The sequence below is a fragment of the Salmo salar genome, chromosome 13 (genome assembly GCF_965601325.2).
Source record: "Salmo salar chromosome 13, fSalSal1, whole genome shotgun sequence".
NCBI lineage: Eukaryota > Metazoa > Chordata > Actinopteri > Salmoniformes > Salmonidae > Salmo > Salmo salar.
Genome location: NC_138303.1, coordinates 95,577,220 through 95,602,249, shown reverse-complemented (window position 1 = coordinate 95,602,249; position 25,030 = coordinate 95,577,220). Strand labels below are relative to the sequence as shown.

Below are 25,030 nucleotides of genomic sequence, written 5' to 3'. Positions count from 1 at the left end.
GAGAAAGGATTCTGACATCCTCAGTGAATATTTGTCTATGACCAGCATTTACCTATCAGAACACCTGGGTTTCCATGTCTAAACTGAAAGTGAAACTGGTGTGTGCTGATGACTTGTTATGGGGTGTTTTACTGTCAATGACGAACACATTGACAAATTAGGGAGTTTGAGAGCAAGTACCATTTATATCACATCGTTTTCCATTCCCTTACCAGTTGTTTTAGGTCCTCTTCTGAGAGCTCTGAAAAGCGATATCTTTGCTGCTCGAATTCATACCATGTCACCACAGCAACTTTTGCGTGTTTAAAACCAATTTCAGCCTATGATGCAATACTTCGCATCTCCATCTGGATGTGACGTGAGCTCCCATTTAAAATAGTGACAGCTCGATGCCCAAGGCACAGAAAGTTTATAAAGGAACGGTGAGTCACTCTTGTAAATTATGTTGGTCCCCATTAATTAATGTAGTTGGCCAATGTCGGTCTTAATCCAATCTGATGCCCTAGCTATTTGACCTGGGTCCCTCATGCACTACAATCGTCGAATCCAGATACTGCGACACCAACTCTCACCTAGCTAGTTGACTAGCGTAATTCTGAATTGACAAACCATGACCTAACAAGTTTAGCTATCGAGCTAGCTACTGTAGCAGCTTAAACACTGACCACCTTAACTCTAGCCAACTCTGTTTCCCTTTCACGAGCTAACAATGTAGGTAGCTAGCTATGACAGTTTATATGAACGACTTTTGTTTCGTCTCACTAACTTTTGCCAGCTTATGTAATGAGAGCAAAGATGGTCACGCGCACTCCCGATCCAGCTAGGTAGAACGGGATAACTAGTTTTCAATTTATCAAAATTATTGTCAGTTCTAAACACAGTCCATATTGTCGTCTATCAACGTTCCTTGTCAGCGACCCTCTACATGCGCCTTTCACATTTTCAAAATAATATTCTAATAATCCAAGCATTCGTTTGCTCATACTTATAAACTCTAAACGTCTTCAAGACACTAAATACATGCATGTGTTTGAGAATCAGAAGACTTGTAGAACAACAGTACCCAGCTACACGGACCTACAAGCTACAACACCATCTTTGAAGCACGCACACTTGCGGAATGCGCTCGAAGGCTTATTTCATTACGTACAACAACGTGCTTTTTAAGGGTGGAGCCTGTCGTCACTAGTTACCACAGCCAATAAATCATATTTTTTATTTTACCTTGATTTATTTATTAATTATGACTAAACCCCGCCACTTTCTACCGTTTATCTTCTTAAAATATGAGTTTAAACCTAACATCAACCCTCACCTTAACCGGACTGCTAACCTTATGCCTAATCCTAACCTTAAAAATTAAGACTAAAAAACAATTTTTTGTTGTTGTTGCAATTATGACTTTGTGTCTGTGTTATCTAATGGAAACCGGTGGAGCCAGAGCATTGTTGTCTAAATAGCTTCCTTTCCTAGACTTCTTTCCTTTTGTCACCTGAAAACACTAGAAATATGAGACCAATATGAATGGAACCTTACCAGTCCTTCAGTGTTCATGAAGGAAAATCAGCAGTAGAGAGGCTATTAATTTGGCAAACATTGTCCAAAGTGGGATACCTTTGTCTTCTCTCCTTCGCCTGCACTGATCTGAAAACACTGGATAGATGAAAGCAGGTCTACTAGACTAGAGGACAAGATAACTTTTTTGATAGTAACATCAGCTCAGCAACAACAACCATGAAAAATTATGATAAACTCAAAAGTTGTATCAGAAAATAATTTTTTATCAATCACGATGACATAACTGCTAACATAACATGGTGATATTACCAGAAGCAGATTAATATAATATATACATACCAGAATATGAACTAGATGCTAGTCATGTTTGCTTTTATGCAGGATTACCCTTTTCAGTAAATTGCGTTTGACAATACACTAGGTAATAGAACTTAAAATCCATTAAAAACATTGAAATGTTTTCTCACATTTGTAGCAATTACAGAGGTAGGCAGAGGCATGCATTTAGTACTGTGTAGAAAAGGTGAGTGTACCACAACCTTGTTTATGTCAGTAATGTACTGTATAAATGAAACAGCTAACAATAAAGATATTTTGTTTGTTTCACAGTTGAAATAGGTAGATACATATTATATTCTGTTTGTAGTGAAAGACCTACAAAAATAGTTTCAAAATCATTATGTTGATCATAAGCTGTTTTTAAAACACTTACAACATATAAAACATAATGCTTATAAAAGAAATACAGAAGAACAAAACCTTTTGGGAATATTCTAAATATGTTTAAAATAAGTTTAATGTGGGTGCTTCAGCCACAAATAGCACTAGCATGAACAGTTGGATTCATTCTAAATGCATAATAAAATAACAAAAATAAATACATATTTTTTAATCAGTCATTACATCTAGATTCCCTCTGTCATAATGTGGCGGTTTACACTCCCCTTGCACACTTGCCACAATAACGTGAAGTACAAAAGTAAGTACGGCAATAGAATAATCATATATTTTTGTTGTTGTTGAAAGAAGGCAGTCATGGTAGCTCAATAGATAGTAAGTACTTGCAAGCTGTCTCTTGATGTTTTGTCCCACTGTTCCATTATAGCCAAAGTTCTGTTCAGATGGTCCAGGTCAGGATATGATGTCATGTCACCAAGAATCCAAACTAGGTTTACTGTGTATCCAATCACAAACCACTGCAAAGGCGAAAGACAGACATGTTATGGAACGTGTGTAAGTGAAAATATTGTAATATTTATATACAGTAGCTTTATGTTTTGCAGCACAGTGTTTTGTCTGGTAAATGCACAATGGCAAAATGGCCATGTAAAGGGTTGTTCAGGATGCATTCTCATGTCATGTAGGCCTCTACTGAGTTTCTACAGGGACAACACATATGTTTTGCTCCAGAGGACATAAGTTGTCCTCCACTGGAATGTGATTTATACATGGTTAGCTGATATGGGGCTAGTTTTAGCTTCTTTAGGTGTCTTGTTGACATACAAGTTCAAGGAGGCTGAAGGAGAGGTTGTTGCAAGAAATAACAAGCGGACTATTGTTTAGATAAACAGCAGTACCTAGTTCTCATCTCTAGTGCAGTGGTTCCCAACCTTTTTTTAACTGTGCCACAACTTGATGGGATAAAATATCCTCCGGCACACCTACAATTTCCCTATTCATTTATTTTGTGGTAATGACCTCCATCTCATTTGATCCATACAGCAAATCATCTACTTCCTGTGACAATGTTTTTATATACAGTTGAAGTCGGAAGTTTACATACACCTTTGCCAAATACATTTAAACTCAGTTTTTCACAATTCCTGACATTTAATCCTAGTAAAAATTCCCTGTTTTATGTCAGTTAGGACCACCACTTTATTTTAAGAATGTGAACGGTCAGAATAATAGTAGAGATAATGATTTATTTCAGCTTTTATTTCTTTCGTCACCTTTCTAGTGGGTCAGAAGTTTACATACACTCAATTAGTATTTGGTAGCATTGCCTTTACATTGTTTAACTTGGGTCAAACGTTTCGGGTAGCCAGTCCCTCCTGCTGCAAAGCACCCCCCACAACATGATGCCGCCACCCCCGTGCTCCACGGTTAGGATGGTGTTCTTCGGCTTGCAAGCCTCCCCCTTTTTCCTCCAAACATAACGATGGTCATTATGGCCAAACAGTTCTATTTTTGTTTCATCAGACCAGAGGACATTTCTCCAAAAAGTACAAACTTTGTCCCCATGTGCAGTTGCAAACTATAGTCTGGCTTTTTTATGGCAGTTTTGGAGCAGTGGCTTCTCCCTTGCTGAGCGGCCTTTCAGGTTATGTCAACATAAGACTCGTTTTTACTGTGGATATAGATACTTTTGTACCTGTTTCCTCCAGCATCTTCACAAGGTCCTTTGCTGTTCTGGGATTGATTTGCACTTTTCGCACCAAAGTACATTAATCTCTAGGAGACAGAACGCGTCTCCTTCCTGAGTGGTATGACGGCTGCGTAGTCGGCTGCGTAGTCCCATGGTGTTTATACTTGTGTACTATTGTTTGTACAGATGAACGTGGCACCTTCAGGTGTTTGGAAATTGCTCCGAAGGATGAACCAGACTTGTGGAGGTCTACAATTTTATGGAGGTCTTGGCTGATTTCTTTTGATTTTCCCATGATGTCAAGCAAAGAGGCACTGAGTTTGAAGATAGGCCTTGAAATACATCCACAGGTACACCTCCAATTGACTAAAATTATGTCAATTAGCCTACCAGAAGCTTCTAAAGCAATGACATCATTTTCTGGAATTTTCCAAGCTGTGTAAAGACACTAAGTTGACTGTGCATGTAAACTTCTGACCCACTGGAATTGTAATACAGTGAATTATAAGTGAAATAATCTGTCTGTAAACAATTGTTGGAAAAATTACTTTTGTCATGCACACAGTAGATATCCTAACTGACTTGCCAAAACTATAGATTTCTTGTTAACAATGTGTGGAGTGGTTGAAAAACAAGTTTTAATGACTCCAACCTAAGTGTATGTAAACTTCCGACTTCAACTGTATGTACATGAAGGCAGGGTAAAGTGACTAGGCATTAGGATAGATAATAATATAAGAATAAAATAAAGAACAGAGTAGCAGCAGCAAATCATTAGTGTGCGTGTGTGTTGTGTCAGTATACGTGTGTGTGTATGTATGTATTAGTGTATGTGAATGTGTGTGGGTTTTGTGTGAGAGTGTCAGTGTAGTGTGTGTGAGAGCCCAGCCTATCAAAGCACTTCATAATTACAGATGTGAGTGCTACAGGGCGATAGTCATTTAGGCAGGTTACTTTGGAGAACAGAGACAAAATGGGGGTCAACTTGAAACATATTGGGATTACAGACTGGGACAAGTAGAGATAAAAAATGTCAGTGAAGACACTTTCCAGCGCATTATTTTAGAAAGCAACCTGGTATTCCATCTGGCCCAGCGAGTATTTTTCAAAAATATATACACTGCTCCAAAAAATAAAGGGAACACTAAAATAACACATCCTAGATCTGAATGAATGAAATAATCTTATTAAATACTTTTTTCTTTACATAGTTGAATGTGCTGACAACAAAATCACACAAAAATAATCAATGGAAATCCAATTTATTAACCCATGTAGGTCTGGATTTGGAGTCACACTCAAAATTAAAGTGGAAAACCACACTACAGGCTGATCCAACTTTGATGTAATGTCCTTAAAACAAGTCAAAATGAGTCTCAGTAGTGTGTGTGGCCTCCACGTGCCTGTATGATCTCCCTACAACGCCTGGGCATGCTCCTGGTGAGGTGGTGGATGGTCTCCTGAGGGATCTCCTCCCAGACCTGGACTAAAGCATCCGCCAACTCCTGGACAGTCTGTGGTGCAACGTGGCGTTGGTGGATGGAGCGAGACATGATGTCCCAGATGTGCTCAATTGGATTCAGGTCTGGGGAACAGGCGGGCCAGTCCATAGCATCAATGCCTTCCTCTTGCAGGAACTGCTGATACACTCCAGCCACATGAGGTCTAGCATTGTCTTGCATTAGGAGGAACCCAGGGCCAACCGCACCAGCATATGGTCTCACAAGGGGTCTGAGGATCTCATCTCGGTACCTAATGGCAGTCAGGCTACCTCTGGCGAGCACATGGAGGGCTGTGCAGCCCCCCAAAGAAATGCCACCCCACACCATGACTGACCCACCGCCAAACCGGTCATGCTGGAGGATGTTGCAGGCAGCAGAACATTCTCCACGGCGTCTCCAGACTCTGTCACGTCTGTCACATGTGCTCAGTGTGAACCTGCTTTCATCAATGAAGAGGACAGGGGGCCAGTGGCGAATTTGCCAATCTTGGTGTTCTCTGGCAAATGCCAAACGTCCTGCACGGTGTTGGGCTGTAAGCACAACCCCCACCTGTGGATTTCGGGCCCTCATACCACCCTCATGGAGTCTGTTTCTGACCGTTTGAGCAGACACATGCACATTTGTGGCCTGCTGGAGGACATTTTGCAGGGCTCTGGCAGTGCTCCTCCTGCTCCTCCTTGCACAAAGGCGGAGGTAGCGGTCCTGCTGCTGGGTTGTTGCCCTCCTACGGCCTCCTCCAAGTCTCCTGATGTACTGGCCTGTCTCCTGGTAGCGCCTCCATGCTCTGGACACCACGCTGACAGACACAGCAAACCTTCTTGCCACAGCTTGCATTGATGTGCCATCCTGGATGAGCTGCACTACCTGAGCCACTTGTGTGGGTTGTAGACTCCGTCTCATGCTACCACTAGAGTGAAAGCACCGCCAGCTTTCAAAAGTGACCAAAACATCAGCCAGGAATCATAGGAACTGAGAAGTGGTCTGTGCAGAACCACTCCTTTATTGGGGGTGTCTTGCTAATTGCCTATAATTTCCACCTGTTGTCTATTCCATTTGCACAACAGCATGTGAAATTTATTGTCAATCAGTGTTGCTTCCTAAGTGGACAGTTTGATTTCACAGAAGTGTGATTGACTTGGAGTTACATTGTGTTGTTTAAGTGTTCCCTTTATTTTTTTGAGCAGTATATTTATTTAACCAGGTTAGTTGACTGAGAACCCATTCTCATTTACAGCAACGACCTGGAGTATAGTTACAGGGGAGAGGACGGGGATGAATGAGCCAATTGTAAGCTGGGGATGATTAGGTGACCGTGACGGTATGAGGGACAGATAGGGAATTTATCCAGGACACTGGGGTTAACACCCCTACTCTTACGATAAGTCCCATGGGATCTTTAGTGACCACAGAGAGTCAGGACACCCGTATAACGTCCCATCCAAAATATGGCACCCTACACAGGGCAACATCCCCAATCCTTGCCCTGGGGTATTTAGACCAGAGGAAAGGATGCCTCCTACTGGCCCTCCAACACCACTTCCAGCAGCATCTGTTCTCCCATCCAGGGACCAACCCTGCTTAGCTTCAGAAGCAAGCCAGCAGTGGGATGCAGGGTGGTATGCTGCTTGTTTAAAAGTTTTACTCACATCGGCCATTGAGAGCAAGGTCACACAGTCATCCGGAACAACAGGGGCTTTCATGCAAGTGTTGTTTTCCTCGAAGCAGCATAAAAGGTATTTAGCTCATTTGGGAGTTCTGCATCACTGGGCATTTCACAGCTGGGTTTCCCTTTGTAATCCGTTATCATTTGCAAACCCTGCCACATAGGACAAGCATTGAAGTCGGTGTAATAGGATTCCACTTTCCTGCTATATTGTCCTTTTGTATGTTTGATGTCTCATTGGAGCTCGTAGCCGGCTTTCTTGTATGCGTCCATGTCCGTGTCCCGTTTCTTGTAAGCGGTAGCGCTAGCCTTTAGCCCAGTGCAGATATTGCCTGTAATCCGTGGTTATTGATTTGCATATGTTCGTATAGTCACTGTGGGGGGGACGTCGTCTATGCACTTATTGATGAAGCCTGTGACTGATGTGGTAAACTCCTCAAAGCTGTCAGATGAATCCTGGAACATATCCCAGTATGTACTAGCAAAACTGTCTTGTAGCCTCGCGTATGCTTCATCGGACCACTTCCATATTGAGCGTGTCACTGGTACTTCCTGTTTGAGCTTTTGTTTTTAAACAGGAAGCAGGAGAATAGACTCGTAGTCAGATTTGCCGAAGGGAGGACCATGTATGCGTTTCTGTGGTTAGAAAAAGAGTGGTCTAGAGGTTTAGCGCCCCTAGTGGTGCTGGAGACGTGTTGGTAAAAGTGAGGTAGAATGGTTTTAAGTCTCTCCATGTTAAAATCTCCGCCCACCAGAAACGCTTCTTCTTGGTGAGTGGTTTATTGTTTGTTTATGGCCCTATACAGTTTGTTGAGTGCCAAAGTGGTGTTGGCTTGTGGAGGGATGTAGACAGCCATGATAATTACAGATGAGACATCCCTTGGTAGATAAAAGTGTCTGCAGCTCACCATGAGGTATTATACTTTAGGTGAGCAAAAATATTTTTGTTTCATCAGACCAGAGGACATTTCTCCAAAAAGTACAAACTTTGTTCCCATGTGCAGTTGCAAACCGTAGTCTGGCTTTTTTATGGCGGTTTTGGAGCAGTGGCTTCTTCCTTGCCGAGTGGCCTTTCAGGTTATGTCGATATAGGACTCGTTTTACTGTGGATATAGATACTTTTGTACCTGTTTCCTCCAACATCTTCACAAGGTCCTTTGCTGTTGTTCTGGGATTGATTTGCACTTTTCGCACCAAAGTATGTTAATCTATAGGAGACAGAACGCATCTCCATCCTGAGCGGTATGGCGGCTGCGTAGTCCCATGGTGTTTATAGTTGTGTACTATTGTTTGTAAAGATGAACGTGGTACCTTCAGGCATTTGGAAATTGCTCCGAAGGATGAACCAGACTTGTGGAGGTCTACCATTTTTTGGCTGAGTTCTTTTGATTTCCCATGATGTCAAGCAAAGAGGCACTGAGTTTGAAGGTAGGCCTTGAAATACATCCACAGGTACACCTCCAAAAGTCTCAAATGATGTCAATTAGCCTGTCAGAAGCATCTAAAGCCATGACATCATTTTCTGGAATTTTCCAAGCTGTGTAAAGGCACAGTCAACTTAGTGTATGTAAACTTCTGACCCATTGGAATTGTGATATAGTGAATTATAAGTGAAATAATCTGTCTATAAACAATTGTTGGAAAAATTACTTGTGTCATGCACAAAGTAGATGTCCTAACCGACTTGCCAAAACTATAGTTTGTTAACAAGAAATTTGTGGAGTGGTTGAAAAACAAGTTTTAATGACTCCAACCTAAGTGTATGTAAACTTCCGACTTCAACTGTAGATTAAATAGCATTTATTTGAACTATTTTCATAGTTCCTTACACCTGATGATTAATTTGTGTGTAGCCCTTTAATTAAAACTCTTTTGATGCAAGCATGCAGCACAAAACATCTCCTTTGCATAGAGTTGATCAGGCTATTGATTGTGGCCTGTAGAATGTTTTCTCACTCCTCTTTAATGGCTGTGCGAAGTTGCTGGATATTGGCGGGTACTGGAACACGCTGTCATACATGTAGATCCAGAGCATCCCAAACATGCTCAATGGGTGACATTTGGCAGAATTTGACAGTACGTCCAACCGTCCTCACAACGGCAGACCACGTGTAACCACGCCAGCCCAGGACAATTGACTGATTTCCTTATATGAGTTTTTAATGTCCTGTTGGTAGAATAATCATATGTCATCAATTTTATTTTCTAATGATTGCATGTTAGCAAGTAGAATTGATGGCAGTCGGAATTTACTCGCTCGCCTATGGATTCTCAGAAGGCAGTCTGATCTGTGTCCTCTTTTCCTCCATCTTTTCATCACGCAAATGACGGGGATGTGGGCCTGTTCCCAGGAGAGCAGTATATCTTTCTTGTCGGACTTGTTAAAGGAAAAAGCTTCTTCCAGTTCGCGGTGAGTAATCCCAGTTCTGATGTCCAGAAGTTATTTTCGGTCATAAGAGACGGTAGCAGTGACATTATGTACAAAATAAGTTATAAAATAATGCCAAAAAAACAAACAAAATAGCACAATTGGTTACGGCATGTAAAACGTCAGCCATCCACGAACTGGAAGAAGCTTTTTCCTTTAACTAGTCCGGGATATTGGCCATCTAGGCAGAGTTCCTCTGTCCAGTGTCTGTGTTCTTTTGCCCATCTTAATCTTTTATTTTTATTTGCCAGTCTGAGATATGGCTTTTTCTTTGCAACTCTGTCTAGAAGGCCAGCATCCCGAAGTCGCCTCTTCACTGTTGACGTTGAGACTGGTGTTTTGCGGGTACTATTTAATGAAGCTGCCAGTTGAGGACTTGTGAGGCATCTGTTTCTCAAACTATACACTCTAATGTACTTGTCCTCTTGCTCAGTTGTGCACCGGGGCCTCCCACTCCTCTTTGTATTCTGGTTAGAGCTAGTTTGCGCTGTTCTGTGAAGGGAGTAGTAGACAGCGTTGTACGAAATCTTCAATTTCTTGGCAATTTCTCACATGGAATAGCCTTCATTTCTCAGAACAAGAATAGACTGATGAGTTTCAGAAGAAAGTTCTTTGTTTCTGACCATTTTGAGCCTGCAATCGAACCCACAAATGCTGATGCTGCAAATACGCAACTAGTCTAAAGGCCAGTTTTATTGCTTCTTTAATCAGAACAACAGTTTTCAGCTGTGCTAACATAATTGCAAAAGGGTTTTCTAACGATCAATTGGGCTTTTAAAATGATAAACCTGGATTAGCTAACACAACGTGCCATTGGAACAAAGGAGTGATGGTTGCTGATAAGGGCCTCTGTACACCTGTGTAGATATTCCATTAAAAATCTGCCGTTTCCAGCTACAATAGTCATTTACAACATTAACAATGTCTACACTGTATTTCTGATCATTTTGATGTTATTCGAATGGACCAAAAAATAGTTTTCTTTCAAAAACAAGGACATTTCTAAGTAACCCCAAACCTTTGAACGGTAGTGTATGCATAGTCACTTCACCCCTACCTACATGTACAAATTACCTCTAACCTGTACCCCCACACACTGACTCGGTACCAATACCCACTGTATATAGCCTTGTTATTGTTATGTTATTGTGGGGGGTTTGCCAGTGGCAGAGTGAAGGTCTATGACTACCACCTGCTAACAGCTCCCTCTGGGAAAGGGAAAAGGGGATACCTAGTCAGTTGTCCAACTGAATGTATTCAAATGAAATGTGTCTTCCGCATTTAACCCAACCCCTCTGACTCTGGAATGTGGACTGGGGATTAGTAACGTGACTTCCCACCAGACATGTATTGGAGGACGAGTGTTCCCTTACTTAAACGAAGCAAAAATTCCAAACACGTTTTTTTACACAGGACAAACAATGCGCAAAAAATTGGACTTAGTCGTAGACATACAAGTGTGTAGGTGAAAGAGCAAGGGATAATCTCAGACAAGTTCATCTCAGACAACTGTATGCTAGAGTACATCCCTATCACTGTTGCTATTCACTCTTACCAGGTCGCAATCGTGTCAATAGCAGCCTTTCTTCTCTTTCTTTCTGTTGTCTCTCCTCTTCCTCCTCCTCTTCATTCTCACTGTTGCAGTGCCCCTCCCTGGTCCTGCCCCCTGCAGCCTCTGCCTCCCTCCCAGCAGCACTGGCCCGTAGGGCTACCAGCCGATGGTGGATGGCCACGTAGAGGCGAGCCACGTCCCTGGCGCTGGCCTGAATGAGGAACACCCGGACGGCCTGAGTCTCCACGTCAGTGGCCGTCACTTGGAGATTCCGGCGGGCCGGGCGACGTAGGTGTGTGTGTGACCAGAGCTTGGTGTTGAGGATAACCTTGAGACTGCCCTGGTGCCTCATCACTGTTTTGATCAAAGGGCGAAGGTGTGAGAGATATACTGAGGATGAGAAACATTAAGAGTCACAGAAAGACATGCAGATGTTGGTCAGAGTGATGAGAATAATAAACTCCTTCATGGTAAACTCACCTATCCTGGACTGAAGCCCTCTTTTGGTCCCTGATGCTAGATCATTGAGTCGCAGGACTCCTCTCCCTCGCTCAGTCCATGATGGAGTTCCTTTTTCCAGGACAAACAGTCTGCAGGTCAGCTAAAATAAAAAAATATTTAAAAAATGAAAAAGGTACACCACTGTCTTTAGCAATATCAGAAGGCATTGGTCACTTCCTAATTCAACATAATGGTCACATTCCCCTGCTCAGACATTGCATGCCACGTTATCGACTGTGCCGTCAGGCACCAGGCATTGTAAGATCTGGCATGCGTCAGCCCTATAGGTCTTCACCTGGACCACATTGCTTTCCTTCTCCTCCCCAGTGAACAGCTGAACCCGCCTGAGCCTGAGCACATGCTGCCTCCCACAGGACGCTGTGTAAGCTGCAGCAGACTCCCTCAGACTGCTCCACACAGCACCTATCAGCAAACACAGACAGAACTTCAGCTGCAGTTCTGAAAGGCATCCACTAAAGGCAGTCAATCACTATTGGAACAGAGGTGCACAACTCTAGTCCTCTATGGCAGGGTTTACACAGGCGGCCCAATTCTAATATTTTTCCACTAATTGGTCTTTTGACTGATCAGGTCATCTATTTTCCCAATAATTGGGCAAAAGATCAGAATTGGGCTGCCTGTATAAATGCAGCTTAGCACCACAGTCTTAGTGGATCAGCAGACATTAAGGTACTGGCTCTCGAGGACCAGAGTTGTGTACTCATGTAAAAACACTATGACCCGCTTAATGATTTACCTTTATGACTTGACTCAGAGGTGGAAGACTCAGAATCAGAGCTGCAATCAGAATCTTCACTGCTAGGGGATTTCTGTGGTCTCTATATGAGGGTGAGAAAGTGAGAGAATTTCTGTAAATATGACGTGTTTGGTAACACAGTTAAACTCATACAAATGTGATGACATATATTTCATAGTCATCCTATGCGAATTGCTACTGTATATATGCAAAAGTATGTGGACACCCCTTCAAATTAGTGGATTCGGCTATTTCAGTCACACCTGTTGCTGACAGGTGAATAAAATCGAGCACACAGCCATGAAATCTCCATAGACAAACAATGGCAGTAGGATGGCCTTACTGAAGAGCTCAGTGACTTTCAACGTGGCACCGTCATAGGATGGTGTCATAGGGTTCCAACAAGTCAGTTCATCAAATTTCTGCCCTGCTAGAGCTTCCCCGGTCCACTGTATGTGTTGTTATTATGACATGGAAATGTCTATTGGCCTAAATGTTCACAGAACGGGAACACCGAGTGCTGAAGCGCATAACGCATAAAAATCATCTGTCCTCGGTTGAAACACTCACTACCGAGTTCCAAACTGCCTCTGAAAGCAACATCAGCACAATTACTGTTTGTCTGGAGCTTCATGAAATATGTTTCCATGGCCGAGTGGCCGAACACCAGCCTAAGATAATCATGCGCAATGCCAAGTGTCGGCTGGAGTGGTGTAAAGCTCACCGCCATTGGACTCTGGATCAGTGGAAACGCGTTCTCTGGAGTGATGAATCACCCTTCACCATCTGGCAGTCCGACGGACTAATCTAGGTTTGGCGGATGCCAGGAAAACGCTACCTGCCCCAATGCCTAGTGCCAACTGTAAAGTTTGGTGTAGGAGGAATAATGGTCTGGAGCTGTTTTTCATGGTTCGGGCCCCTTAGTTCCAGTGAAGGGAAGTCGTAACGCTACAGCATACAATGACATTCTAGACGATTCTGTGCTACTAACTTTGTGGCAACAGTTTGGGGAAGGCCCTTTCCTGTTTCAGCATGACAAATCCCCCGTGCACAAAGCGAGGTCCATACAGAAATGGTTTGTCGAGATCGGTGTGGAAGAACTTGACTTGCTTGCACAGACCCTTGACCTTAACCCCATCGAACACCTTTGGGATGAATTGGAACGCCGACTGCGAACCAGGCCAAATCGGCCAACGTCAGTGCCCGACCTCACTGATGCTCTTGTGGCTGAATGGATGCAAGTCCCCGCAGCAATGTTCCAACATCTAGTGGAAAGCCTTCCCAGACGAGTGGAGGCTGTTACAGCGGCAAAGGGGGGACCAACTCCATATTAATGCTCATGATTTTGGAATGAGATGTTCGACTAGCAGGTGTCCACATACTTTTGATCATGTAGTGTATGTCAGTGGTGCTTGCTGAACTCACCAAGACTCTTTCGCTCATGTTTTCCCCAAACACAAACTGGACCCTGTCTGAGGTGGTACCGTCTGCCTTCGATCTGTGGAGGGTGAACCAGAGGTCAGCAGAGAGGTCAGCAGGTTCAGAATCACTGCTGGGAACTAAACCCCTAGACCCCACATAGCTCTGACAGAAGAAAACTCTGTAAGGTCTCTGGATTGAAGCAAGGCTGTCCAGTCCTGGGTCTGGACTGGAAGTTAACACGTAACCTGAACCCCCTGGTTTAACTACCGTAATTTCCGGACTATTAAGCGCACCTGAATATAAGCCGCACCCACTGAATAAAAAAAAAGATATTATTTTGAACATAAATAAGCCGCACATGTCTATAAGCCGCAGGTGCCTACCGGTACATTGAAACAAATGAACTTTACACAGGCTTTAACGAAACACGGCTTGTAACAAAAATAAATAGGCTTTAACGAAACACGGCTTGTAACAAAAATAAATAGGCTTTAACGAAACACGGCTTGTAACAAAAAATACAACATTTGCAGTAAGCTTTAGTTGTCTTTTTGCACTGAGTCAATTCCTCACGCTGCTGTTTCCAACGTCTTATCATCGACTCATTAAGACCAAGCTCCCGTGCAGCAGCTCTATTTCCTTTTCCAACAGCCAGATCAATCGCCTTCAACTTGAAAGCTGCATCATATGCATTTCTCCGTGTCTTTGCCATGATGAGGGTGACAAAATGACTACCGTAATCAGAATGATGGGAAGTTTGAGAGCGCTCGATTTAATCTAAACAGTAAACAAAAAAGTTGTTTGACCTTAACCCGTTCGGCAATTTCATTGGTCTAATGAAAGCTTCATGCCGCCAAAAAACGGAGCACGTCACAGAATGTGGTTTTATTTTATTTTTTTAAAGCGGGAAAAATCCATATATTAGCCGCGTCATTGTTTAAGCCACGAGGTTCAAAGCGTGAGAAAAAAGTTGTGGCTTATAGTCCAGAATTTACGGTAATCCATGCCTTGACTTGGAGTGGGTAGCCCTCAATTAGAATGTCAACTGTCAAATATACAGTTTAAAGTGGCTGGGAGGCTGTAAAAATGAAATATTGCACAGACTTGACCCAACTAGACACCCTGCATCTTTACTGTTACATTAACCAGGTCCTCTGTGTACCTGTGAACTTGATGGGGTTTCTTTTGATGTAATACACCAACAGTGGAGGAGCGGCCAGTTGAGATGCTGGAGACGTCATTTGAAGGATCATGACTCACCTGTGGGAATGGGACAAAAAAACAATGCAAATGATTATTTTACAGTCCTATTACATTTCTGAATTTACAGTCGTGGCCAAACGTTTTAAGAATTACACAAATATGAATTTTCACAGTCTGCTGCCTCAGTTTGTATGATGGCAATTTGCATATACTCCAGAATGTTATGAAGAGTGATCCGATGAATTGCAATTAATTGCAAAGTCCTTCTTTGCCATGCAAATGAACTGAATCCCCCCCAAAAACATTTCCACTGCATTTCAGCCCTGCCACAAAAGAACCAGTTGACATCATGTCAGTGATTCTCTCGTTAACACAGGTGTGAGTGTTGAGGACAAGGCTGGAGATCACTCTGTCATGCTGATTGAGTTTGAATAACAGACTGGAAGCTTCAAAAGGAGGGTGGTGCTTGGAATCATTGTTCTTCCTCTGTCAACCATGGTTACCTGCAAGGAAACACGTGCCGTCATCATTGCTTTGCACAAAAAGGGCTTGACAGGCAAGGATATTGCTGCCAGTAAGATTGCACCTAAATCAACCATTTATCGGATCATCAAGAACTTCAAGGAGAGTGGTTCGATTGTTGTGAAGAAGGCTTCAGGGCGCCCAAGAAAGTCCAACAAGCGCCAGGACAGTCTCCTAAAGTTGATTCAGCCGCGGGATCGGGGCACCACCAGTACAGAGCTTGCTCAGGAATGGCAGCAGGCAGGTGTGAGTGCATCTGCACGCACAATGAGGCGAAGACTTTTGGAGGATGGCCTGGTGTCAAGAAGGGCAGCAAAGAAGCCTCTTCTCTCCAGGAAATGCATCAGGGACAGACTGATATTCTGCAAAAGGTACAAAGATTGGACTGCTGAGGATTGGGGTAAAGTTATTTTCTCTGATGAATTCCCTTTCCAATTGTTTGGGGCATCCGGAAAAAAGCTTGTCCGGAGAAGACAAGGTGAGCGCTAACATCAGTCCTGTGTCATGCCAACAGTAAAGCATCCTGAGACCATTCATGTGTGGTGCTGCTTCTCAGCCAAGGGAGTGGGCTCACTTACAATTTTGCCTAAGAACACAGCCATGAATACAGAATGGTACCAACACATCCTCCGAGAACAACTTCTCCCAACCATCCAGGAACAGTTTGGTGACGAACAATGCCTTTTCCAGCATGATGGAGCACCTTGCCATAATGCAAAAGTGATAACTAAGTGGCTCGGGGAACAAAACATCGATATTTTGGGTCCATGGCCAGGAAACTCCCCAGACCTTAATCCCATTGAGAACTTGTGGTCAATCCTCAAGAAGCGGGTGGACAAACAAAAACCCACAAATTCTGACAAACACAAAGCATTGATTATGCAAGAATGGGCTGCCATCAGTCAGGATGTGGCCCAGAAGTTAATTGAGAGCATGCCAGGGCAGATTGCAGAGGTCTTGAAAAAGAAGGGTCAACACTGCAAATATTGACTCTTTGCATCAACTTAAATGTACTTGTCAATAAAAGCCTTTGACACTTATGAAATGCTTGTAATTATACTTCAGTATTCCATAGTAACATCTGACAAAAATATCTAAAGACACTGAAGTAGCAAACTTTGTGAAAATTAATATTTGTCATTCTCAAAACTTTTGGCCACGACTGTACATTGGATTGGTATTTTCTTGAGTCAAATAATTCAACACAATGCTTGTGTAAATAGAAAATAAAATACATTTTGCAGCTATAAGCTATTATATAATTGAGTGTGTTGATGTGGCAAGTTTGGGAGTAGAGAGAAAGCCATTTAAGCATTCAGAGACTTTAACAAAAAAAACATTGCACAATAATTTCCAATAGACAGAACTGATTCAAACCGGTTTTGGTGTTTGGGTTTATAAACTGGCAGTTAGTGAATAGGTTTCTCTGAGAAGAGTACGTGGGTCCCTCAGGCAATGACACTACCCCAACTAATAATAATTTTATTATTGAAATACTTTTAAGGCCTGAGAGAGTTCACTCTTTTAATTTTTTACCTGAGAGAGTTTTCTCGTTTCACTCTGTGTGAGGGGGCGAAGAGAGTTGTAGAATACCTCAGATAGGTGTGGCTGTGAGGAGATGTTCCAGGGTTGAGGGGCGAGGAGACGTGCAGGCTGAAGTAATGACCTTCTGACCCTGTTCAGAGGTGTCACTACACAGAAGATGAGAGGAATAGAAAAGGAGGGAAGGAGAGGGAAGGAGGAGTAAAAAGAGACTTAAATCAAATTCTGTCCTTCAAAGTCAGTCTTACGATCAGGTATGAATAAAAATATACTATACAGACCATTCGGAAAGTATTCAGACCCTTTGACTTTTCCACATTTTCTTATTTATTTATTTAATTTCCCCTTTATTTAACATGGTAGGCCAGTTGAGAACAAGTTCTCATTTTCAACTGCGACCTGGCCAAGATAAAGCAAAGCAGTGCAACAAAAACAACACAGAGTTACACATGGGATAAACAAACGTACAGTCAATAACATAATTGAACATCTGTATACAGTGTGTGCAAATGAAGTAAGGAGGTAAGGCAATAAATAGGCCATAGTGGCGAAGTAATTACAATTTAGCAATTAACACTGGAGTGATAGATGTCCAGATGAGGATGTGCAAGTAGAAATACTGGTGTGCAAAAGAGCAGAAAAACAAAAACAAATATGGAGATGAGGTAGGTAGTTGGTTGGATGGGCTATTTACAGATGGGCTCTGTACAGCTGCAGCGATCGGTAAGCTGCTCTGACAGCTGATGCTTAAAGTTAGTGAGGGAGATATAAGACTCCAGCTTCAGTGATTTTTGCAATTCGTTCCAGTCATTGGCAGCAGAGAACTGGAAGGAAAGGCGGCCAAAGGAGTTGTTGGCTTTGGGGATGACCAGTGAAATATACCTGCTGGAGCGCGAATTACGGGTGGGTGTTGCTATGGTGACCAGTGAGCTGAGATAAGGCGGAGCTTTAGCAAAGACTTATAGATGACCTGGAGCCAGTGAGTTTGGCGACGAATATGTAGTGAGGACCAGCCAACGAGAGCATACAGGTCGCAGTGGTGGGTAGTATATTACATTTACAATGCAAATCACTTTATAACATTTTTGACATGTGTTTTTTTGGATTTTTTTGTTGTTGTTATTCTGTCTCTCACTGTTCAAATAAACCTACCATTACAATTATTAACTGATCATTTCTTTGTCAGTGGGCAAACGTACAAAATCAGCAGGGGATCAAATACTTTTCCCCCCTCACTGTAGGTATTTATAGTTGTCCACATATTCTAAGTCAGAACCGTCCAGAGTAGTGATGCTAGTCTGGCAGGCGGGTGCGGGCAGCAATCGGTTGAAGAGAATGCATTTCGTTTTACTAGCATTTAAGAGCAGTTGGAGGCCACAGAAGGATGGTTGTATGGCATTGAAGCTCGTTTGGAGGTTTGTTAACACAGTGTCCAAAGAAGGGCCAGATGTATACAGAATGGTGTCGTCTGCGTAGAAGTGGATCAAAGAATCACCCGCAGCAAGAGCAACATCATTGATATATACAGAGAAAAGAGTCTGCCGGAGAATTGAACCCTGTGGCACCCCCATAGAGGCTGCCAGAGGTCCAGACAACAGGCCCTCCGATTTGACACACTGAACTCTATCTGAGAAGTAGTTAGTGAGCCAGGCGAGGCAGTCATTAGAAAAACCAAGGCTGTTGAGTCTGCCGATAAGAATTTGGTGATTGACAGAGTCGAAAGCCTTGGCCAGGTCGATGAAGACGGCTGCACAGTACTGTCTTTTATCGATGGCGGTTATGATATCGTTTAGGACCTTGAGCGTGGCTGAGGTGCACCCATGACCATCTCTGAAACCAGATTGCGTAGCGGAGAATGTACGGTGGGATTCGAAATGGTCGGTGATCTGTTTGTTCACTTGGCTTTTGAAGACTTTAGAAAGGCAGGACAAGATGGATATAGGTCTGTAACAGTTTGGGTCTAGAGTGTCTCCCCCTTTGAAGTGGGGGATGACCGCGTCCGCTTTCCAATCTTTAGGAATCTCAGATGATAAAAAAGAGAGGTTGAACAGATTAGTAATAGGGGTTGCAACAATGTCGGCGGATAATTTTAGGAAGAGAGGGTCCAGATTGTCTAGCCCAGCTGATTTGCAGGGATCCAGATTTTGCAGCTCTATCAACATCAGCTGTCTGGATTTGGGTGAAGGAGAAGGGGGGGGGGGCTTAGGCCAGTTGCTGTGGGGGGGGGGGGGGAGAGCTGTTGGCCGGGGTTGGGGTAGCCAGGTGGAAAGCATGGCCAGCCATAGAGAAATGCTTCTTGAAATTCTCGATCATTGTGAATTTATCGGTGGTGACAGTGTTTCCTAGCCTCAGTGCAGTGGGCACCTGCGAGGAGATGCTTTTATTCTCCATGGACTTTACAGTGTCCCAAAACTTTTTGGAATTAGCGCTGCAGGATGCAAATTTCTGTTTGAAAACGCTAGCCTTTGCTTTCCAAACTGACTGTGTATATTGGTTCCTGACTTCCCTGAAAATATGCATATTGCGGAGACTATTTAAAGGCAGTGCAGTACGCCACAGGATGTTTTTGTGCTGGTCAAGGGCAGTAAAGTCTGGAGTGAACTAAGGGCTATATCTGTTCTTAGCTCAACATTTTTTGAAAGGGGCATGCTTATTTAAGATGGCGAGGAAAGCACTTTTAAAGAACAACCAGGCATCCTCTACTGACAGGATATCCTTCCAGGATACACGGGCCAGGTCGATTAGAAAGGCCTGCTCGCAGAAGTGTTATGTTACAGCATTATTCTAAAATAAACTGAAATATCACATTTACATAAGTATTCCGGCCCTTTACTCAGTACTTTGTTGAAGCACCTTTGGCAGCGTTTACAGCCTCGAGTCTTCTTGGGTATGGCGCTTCAAGCTTGGCACACCTGTATTTTGGGAGTTTCTCCCATTTTTCTTTGCAGATCCTCTCAAGCTCTGTCAAGTCAGATGGGGAGTGTTGCTGCACAGCTATTTTCAGGTCTCTCCAGAGATGTTCGATCAGGTTCAAGTCCGGGCTCTGGCTGGGCCACTCAAGGACATTCAGAGACTTGTCCCGAAGCCACTCCTGCATTGTCTTGGCTGTGTGCTTAGAGTCGTTGTCCTGTTGGAAGGTGAGCCTTCACTATGGTCCTGAGCGCTCTGGAGCAGGTTTTCATCAAGGATCTCTCTATACTTTGCTCCGTTCATCTTTCCCTCGATCCTGACTAGTCTCCCAGTCCCTGCCTCTGAAAAACATCCCCACAGCATGATGCTGCCACCACCATGCTTCACCGTAGAGATGGTGCCAGGTTTCCACCAGACGTGACGTTTGGCATTCAGGCCAAATAGTTCAATCTTGGTTTCATCAGACCAGAGAATCTTGTTTCTCATGGTCTGATAATCCTTTAGGTGCATTTTGGCAAACTCCAAGTAGGCTGTCATGTGCCTTTTACTGAAGAGTGGCTTCCGTCTGGCCACTCTACCATAAAGGCCTGATTGGTGGAGTGCTGCAGAGATGGTTGTCCTTCTGGAAGGTTCTCCCAAGTCCCATCTCCACAGAAGAACTCTGGAGCTCTTTCAGAGTGACCATTGGCTTCTTGGTCACCTCCCTGACCAAGGCCCTTCTCCCCCAATTGCTCAGTTTGTCCGGTTGGCCAGCGCTAGGAAGAGTCTTGGTGATTCCAAACTTCTTCCATTTAAGAATGATGGAGGCCACTGTGGTCCTGGGGACCTTCAATGCTGCATATATGTGTCTTGACACAATACTGTCTCGTTGCTCTACAGACAAGTCCTTCGACCTCATGTGGGACCTTATATAGACAGGTGTGTGACTTTCCAAATCATGTCCAATCAATTTAATTTACCACAGGTGGACTCCAATCAAGTTGTAGAAACATCTCAAGGATGATATATGGAAACAGGATGCACCTGAGCTCAATTTCGAGTCTCATAGCAAAAGGTCTGAATACTTACAGTTGAAGTCGGAAGTTTACATACACTTAGGTTGGAGTCATTAAAACTTGTTTTTCAACCACTCCACACATTTCTTGTTAATTAACTATAGTTTTGGCAAGTCAGTTAGGACATCTACTTTGTGCATGACACAAGTAATCTTTCCAACAATTTTTTACAGACAGATTATTTCACTTATAATTCACTGTATCACAATTCCAGTGGGTCAGAAGTTTACATACACTAAGTTGACTGTGCCTTTAAACAGCTTGGAAAATTCCAGAAAATGATGTCATGGCTTTAGAAGCTTCTGATAGGCTAATTGACATAATTTGAGTCAATTGGAGGTGTACCTGTGGATGTATTTCAAGGCCTACCTTCAAACTCAGTGCCTCTTTGCTTGACATCATGGAAAAATCAAAATAAATCAGCCAAGACCTCACACAAGTCTGGTTCATCCTTCGGAGCAAATTCCAAACACCTGAAGGTACCAGGTTCAATCTTTACAAACAATAGTACGCAAGTATAAACACCATGGGACCACGCAGCCATCATACCGCTCAGGAAGGAAACACTTTCTCTCTCCTAGAGATGAACGTACTTTGGTGCGAAAAGTGCAAATCAATCCCAGAACAACAGCAAAGGACCATGTGAAGATGCTGGAGGAAACAGGTACAAAAGTATCTAACGTAAACTCACTCACTTTTGTACATCGCCTTGGTCCGTACAATTGACCTTATTTTAGCGCCCCAAAAACGTAATACTTCCAGATCAACTGTAATGTCAATACCAAAATGTAAATAAAACACTATAAAGAGTTTATATAATGTGTCATTACATACCTATTTGAAGGTTTGTGTTGAATTTGAATCGGGTTTTTAGGGCGGTGCCAAAGTGATCTTCAGAAGTAAACATTGTCTTTTGAGAGTCATGATCGCTTGCAGTGACGACGCAAAAAATGACTAGGTATCCCCTCTTACCCCCATCACCGTCCATTTCTTGTTTTTAAACGATGAGAGAAGTGCTACACCTGGTGGAGAGAGATTGTAAGACAGAAATAGTTGCTTTATGCGTGCTGTACGTTACAGCATGACACGTCACGATGTAATGGAGGGTCAGTTTCTTCAACTTTTCTCCAATACTATAGAGCCATTACCATGTCGATCAACGCTTGAATAGAAACGTAGTTCACACCCCAGATTTTGAAGTCAACACAGTCGCTACAGTCCCATTAGTTTTCTTTTCAGCCTCGTTTGAATGTCGCGGTTGCGCACATTTGTACGGAATGGGGTGAGTTTACGTTATATCCACAGTAAAACGAGTCCTATATCGACATAACCTGAAAGGCCGCTCAGCAAGGAAGAAGCCACTGCTCCAAAACCACCTTAAAAAAGCCAGACTATGGTTTGCAACTGCACATGGGGACAAAGATCGTACTTTTTGGAGAAAGTCCTCTGGTCTGATGAAACACAAATAGAACTGTTTGGCCATAATGACCATAGTTATGTTTGGAGGAAAAAGGGGGAGGCTTGCAAGCCGAAGAACACCATCCCAACCGTGAAGCACGGGGTGGCAGCATCATGTTGTGGGGGTGCTTTGCTCCAGGAGGGACTGGTACACTTCACAAAATAGATGGCATCATGAGGAGGGAAAATGATGTGGATATATTGAAGCATCATCTGAAGACATCAGTCAGGAAGTTTAAGCTTGGTTGCAAATGGGTCTTCCAAATGGACAATGACCCCAAGCATACTTCCAAAGTTGGGGCAAAATGGCTTAAGGACAACAAAGTCAAGGTATTGGAGTGACCATCACAAAGTCCAGACCTCAATCCCATAGAAAATGTGTGGGCAGAACTGAAAAAGTGTGTGCGAGCAAGGAGGCCTACAAACCTGACTCAGTTACACCAGCTCTGTCAGGAGGAATGGGCCAAAATTCACCCAACTTATTGTGGGAAGCTTGTGGAAGGCTACCCAAAACGTTTGACCCAATTTAAAAACAATTTAAAGGCAATGCTACAAAATACTAATTGAGTGTATGTAAACTTCTGACCCACTGGGAAAAACTTCTGACTTCAACTGTATGTAAATAAGGTATTTCTGTTTTTTATTTTTAATAAATTAGCAAACATTTCTTAAACCTGTTTTTGCTTTGTCATTATGGGGTATTGATTGATGAGTTTTTGTAAAAATGTTGAATCAATTTTAGAATAAGGCTGTGACGTAACAAAATGAGGAAAAATTCAATGGGTCTGAATACTCACCGAATGTATTAGTATGTAGAATAGAGATTAAGTGTGGTTTGTTAGTTGTTTAGATAATTAGAGGTATTTTAGCACATCAAAATGTAAACATAAGACCAGAGAATGGATATTTGCCTCTGTTTGGGGAAATGTTGGCCCGGTTGCACAGATTTGAAGGCATGAAGACATTTGATCTTGAGACTAGGAAAGATCGGAGAGGAGATCCGTCAGAAGAGTTCACACAGACAGACATATCATATATGATTAAAGTTAAAACGTGCTCCACATTTATGTCAAAGTGACCGCCAGACTTGGCACATAACAACATACAACATGATTGGCCAACAATGAGCAGTGAGGGTTCCGCGTTGCCAATAGTGGGTCATGTTGGTGATTTGTGATGAGCAGGTGAGGGCTGCAGTGACAGAGTGAAACTGAAACGGATCAGGGGAAAGAGATACTGGGGGCTGCATTGAAGCGGCTGCTGGGAATCTGCACACATTTTTTTTTCTAAAAGGGTCCTTCGGCTGTCCCCATAAGAGAAGCAATTTTGGTTCCAGGAAGAACCCTTTTTGGTTCCAGGTAGAACCTTTTTGGTTTCCATATAGAACCCTCTGTAGAAAGGCTTCTACCTGCAACCAAAAAGGGCTCTTCAAAGGGTTCTTCTATGGGGACAGCCGAAGAACCCTTTACATGGATGGTGTGACTGGAATGTATGGACCTAGAGGAAATACTAGCAGTGAATATAGACAGGAAAACCCTTTAAGAAAGTTTGATCATGATGCTTAGCCGCGGGAAGTAGGGGTGCTGAGGGTGCTGCAGCACCCCTGAAAAATCATTATTATTATAATATTTTTTTTTTCTCACAACAGTAGTGCACTGGGCCTTTACTAGTACTGTATTAACTGACTGAAATATCCATTTGTAGCGCCAAACATCTTCCAGCGGCTACGTCATGGTGCACTGCTTCGGTTCATTTCAAAGATATGGAGATACTGTATTTTATCCCAGTAAGATCCCAGTTTTATTAAGGCTACAATCATCTGCAGGCGAGTCAAGGAATCAGGCAACTAGACTCAGTTGCATGGGCACTGTATGCCCTAGGGGACAGCTTAGAAAGGATGGATGAAAGGATAGAGATAATAGAGTACACTAGAGAGATGACAGGTCTTGTGTAGGGGGTGCGGTTGTTTACCTGGAGGTGATGGGGGAAAAGAGTGGGAATTTGTTCGCACTCGTCTACTGCCGTCACAGGAGCCTGTCAGAGATGCAGAGAAAAAATAAAAGTAATGTTAACCAGCAGCACTGTGTATATACTGTAGATGAAATGTCAGTAGAGATTGTACCAAAAAAAGATCACCTTTATCAAAGGAGAGTAACACTGGGGAACAGGAATTATAATTCAATCCTCAAATGTTTACGTTTGGTGGTAATAATACCATAATACGTATATATGTATTTTTTTAATAGAGTAGGCAAACAATTTCTGCAAATTGATATTTCTGAACACTCACCTTTCCTCATTCTGCTGTTAGGATTAGGGTATGTGAAGGATCGGACTCGTTTGTTTGGACTGATTCCCACAACTATTGGAGAACAAGCCAAGTACACATAAATACATTACTGCCAATGCAATAGAAAGCAACAGAGATTCATCAAAATGTTTGCTCGTTATGACATGCGGCAGATATAATGCTGACCTGATCCCTCCTCCCATCTCTCTGCTCTCCTCTGTAGAAAATCAGTTCAGAAAGAAAGTTCAGAAATACAAACTACTGATACATATTCTTCCATGACATGTTTCTGAATGTATCCTTTTTATTAGCAACTCCTTTTTAATAATGCATGTGCAT

At 42.9% G+C, this 25,030-nt stretch overlaps 1 protein-coding gene and 1 long non-coding RNA gene across 6 annotated transcripts in view; one reads left to right on the top strand and one right to left on the bottom strand.

The window, feature by feature from the left end:
- Window positions 1–308: 308 nt before the first annotated feature.
- Window positions 309–11,510, top strand: LOC123726098 (uncharacterized). The gene is made up of 2 exons (XR_006758393.2): window positions 309–422; window positions 11,124–11,510. It is a non-coding gene; the product is annotated as an uncharacterized LOC123726098 (long non-coding RNA).
- The window catches only part of LOC106568171 (ran-binding protein 3-like), a 33,755-nt gene continuing 10,485 nt past the window's right edge, over window positions 1,761–25,030 (bottom strand). The window contains exons 3-14 of one of the 5 annotated variants that reach the window (XM_014138265.3): window positions 24,878–24,908; window positions 24,692–24,763; window positions 24,373–24,435; window positions 23,313–23,378; window positions 17,030–17,127; window positions 14,874–14,971; window positions 13,715–13,787; window positions 12,290–12,371; window positions 11,828–11,955; window positions 11,512–11,632; window positions 11,035–11,421; window positions 1,761–2,714 (exon numbers count right to left, since the gene is read on the bottom strand). In XM_014138265.3, the coding sequence (XP_013993740.3) occupies window positions 2,668–2,714; window positions 11,035–11,421; window positions 11,512–11,632; window positions 11,828–11,955; window positions 12,290–12,371; window positions 13,715–13,787; window positions 14,874–14,971; window positions 17,030–17,127; window positions 23,313–23,378; window positions 24,373–24,435; window positions 24,692–24,763; window positions 24,878–24,908 (1,266 nt within the window). In that variant the 3' untranslated portion in view covers window positions 1,761–2,667. Of the gene's footprint in view, window positions 2,715–11,034; window positions 11,422–11,511; window positions 11,633–11,827; window positions 11,956–12,289; window positions 12,372–13,714; window positions 13,788–14,873; window positions 14,972–16,972; window positions 17,128–23,312; window positions 23,379–24,372; window positions 24,436–24,691; window positions 24,764–24,877; window positions 24,909–25,030 lie in introns of all 5 variants that reach the window. The other 4 variants (XM_014138262.3, XM_014138263.3, XM_014138267.3 and 1 more) reach the window with 4 other exon arrangements.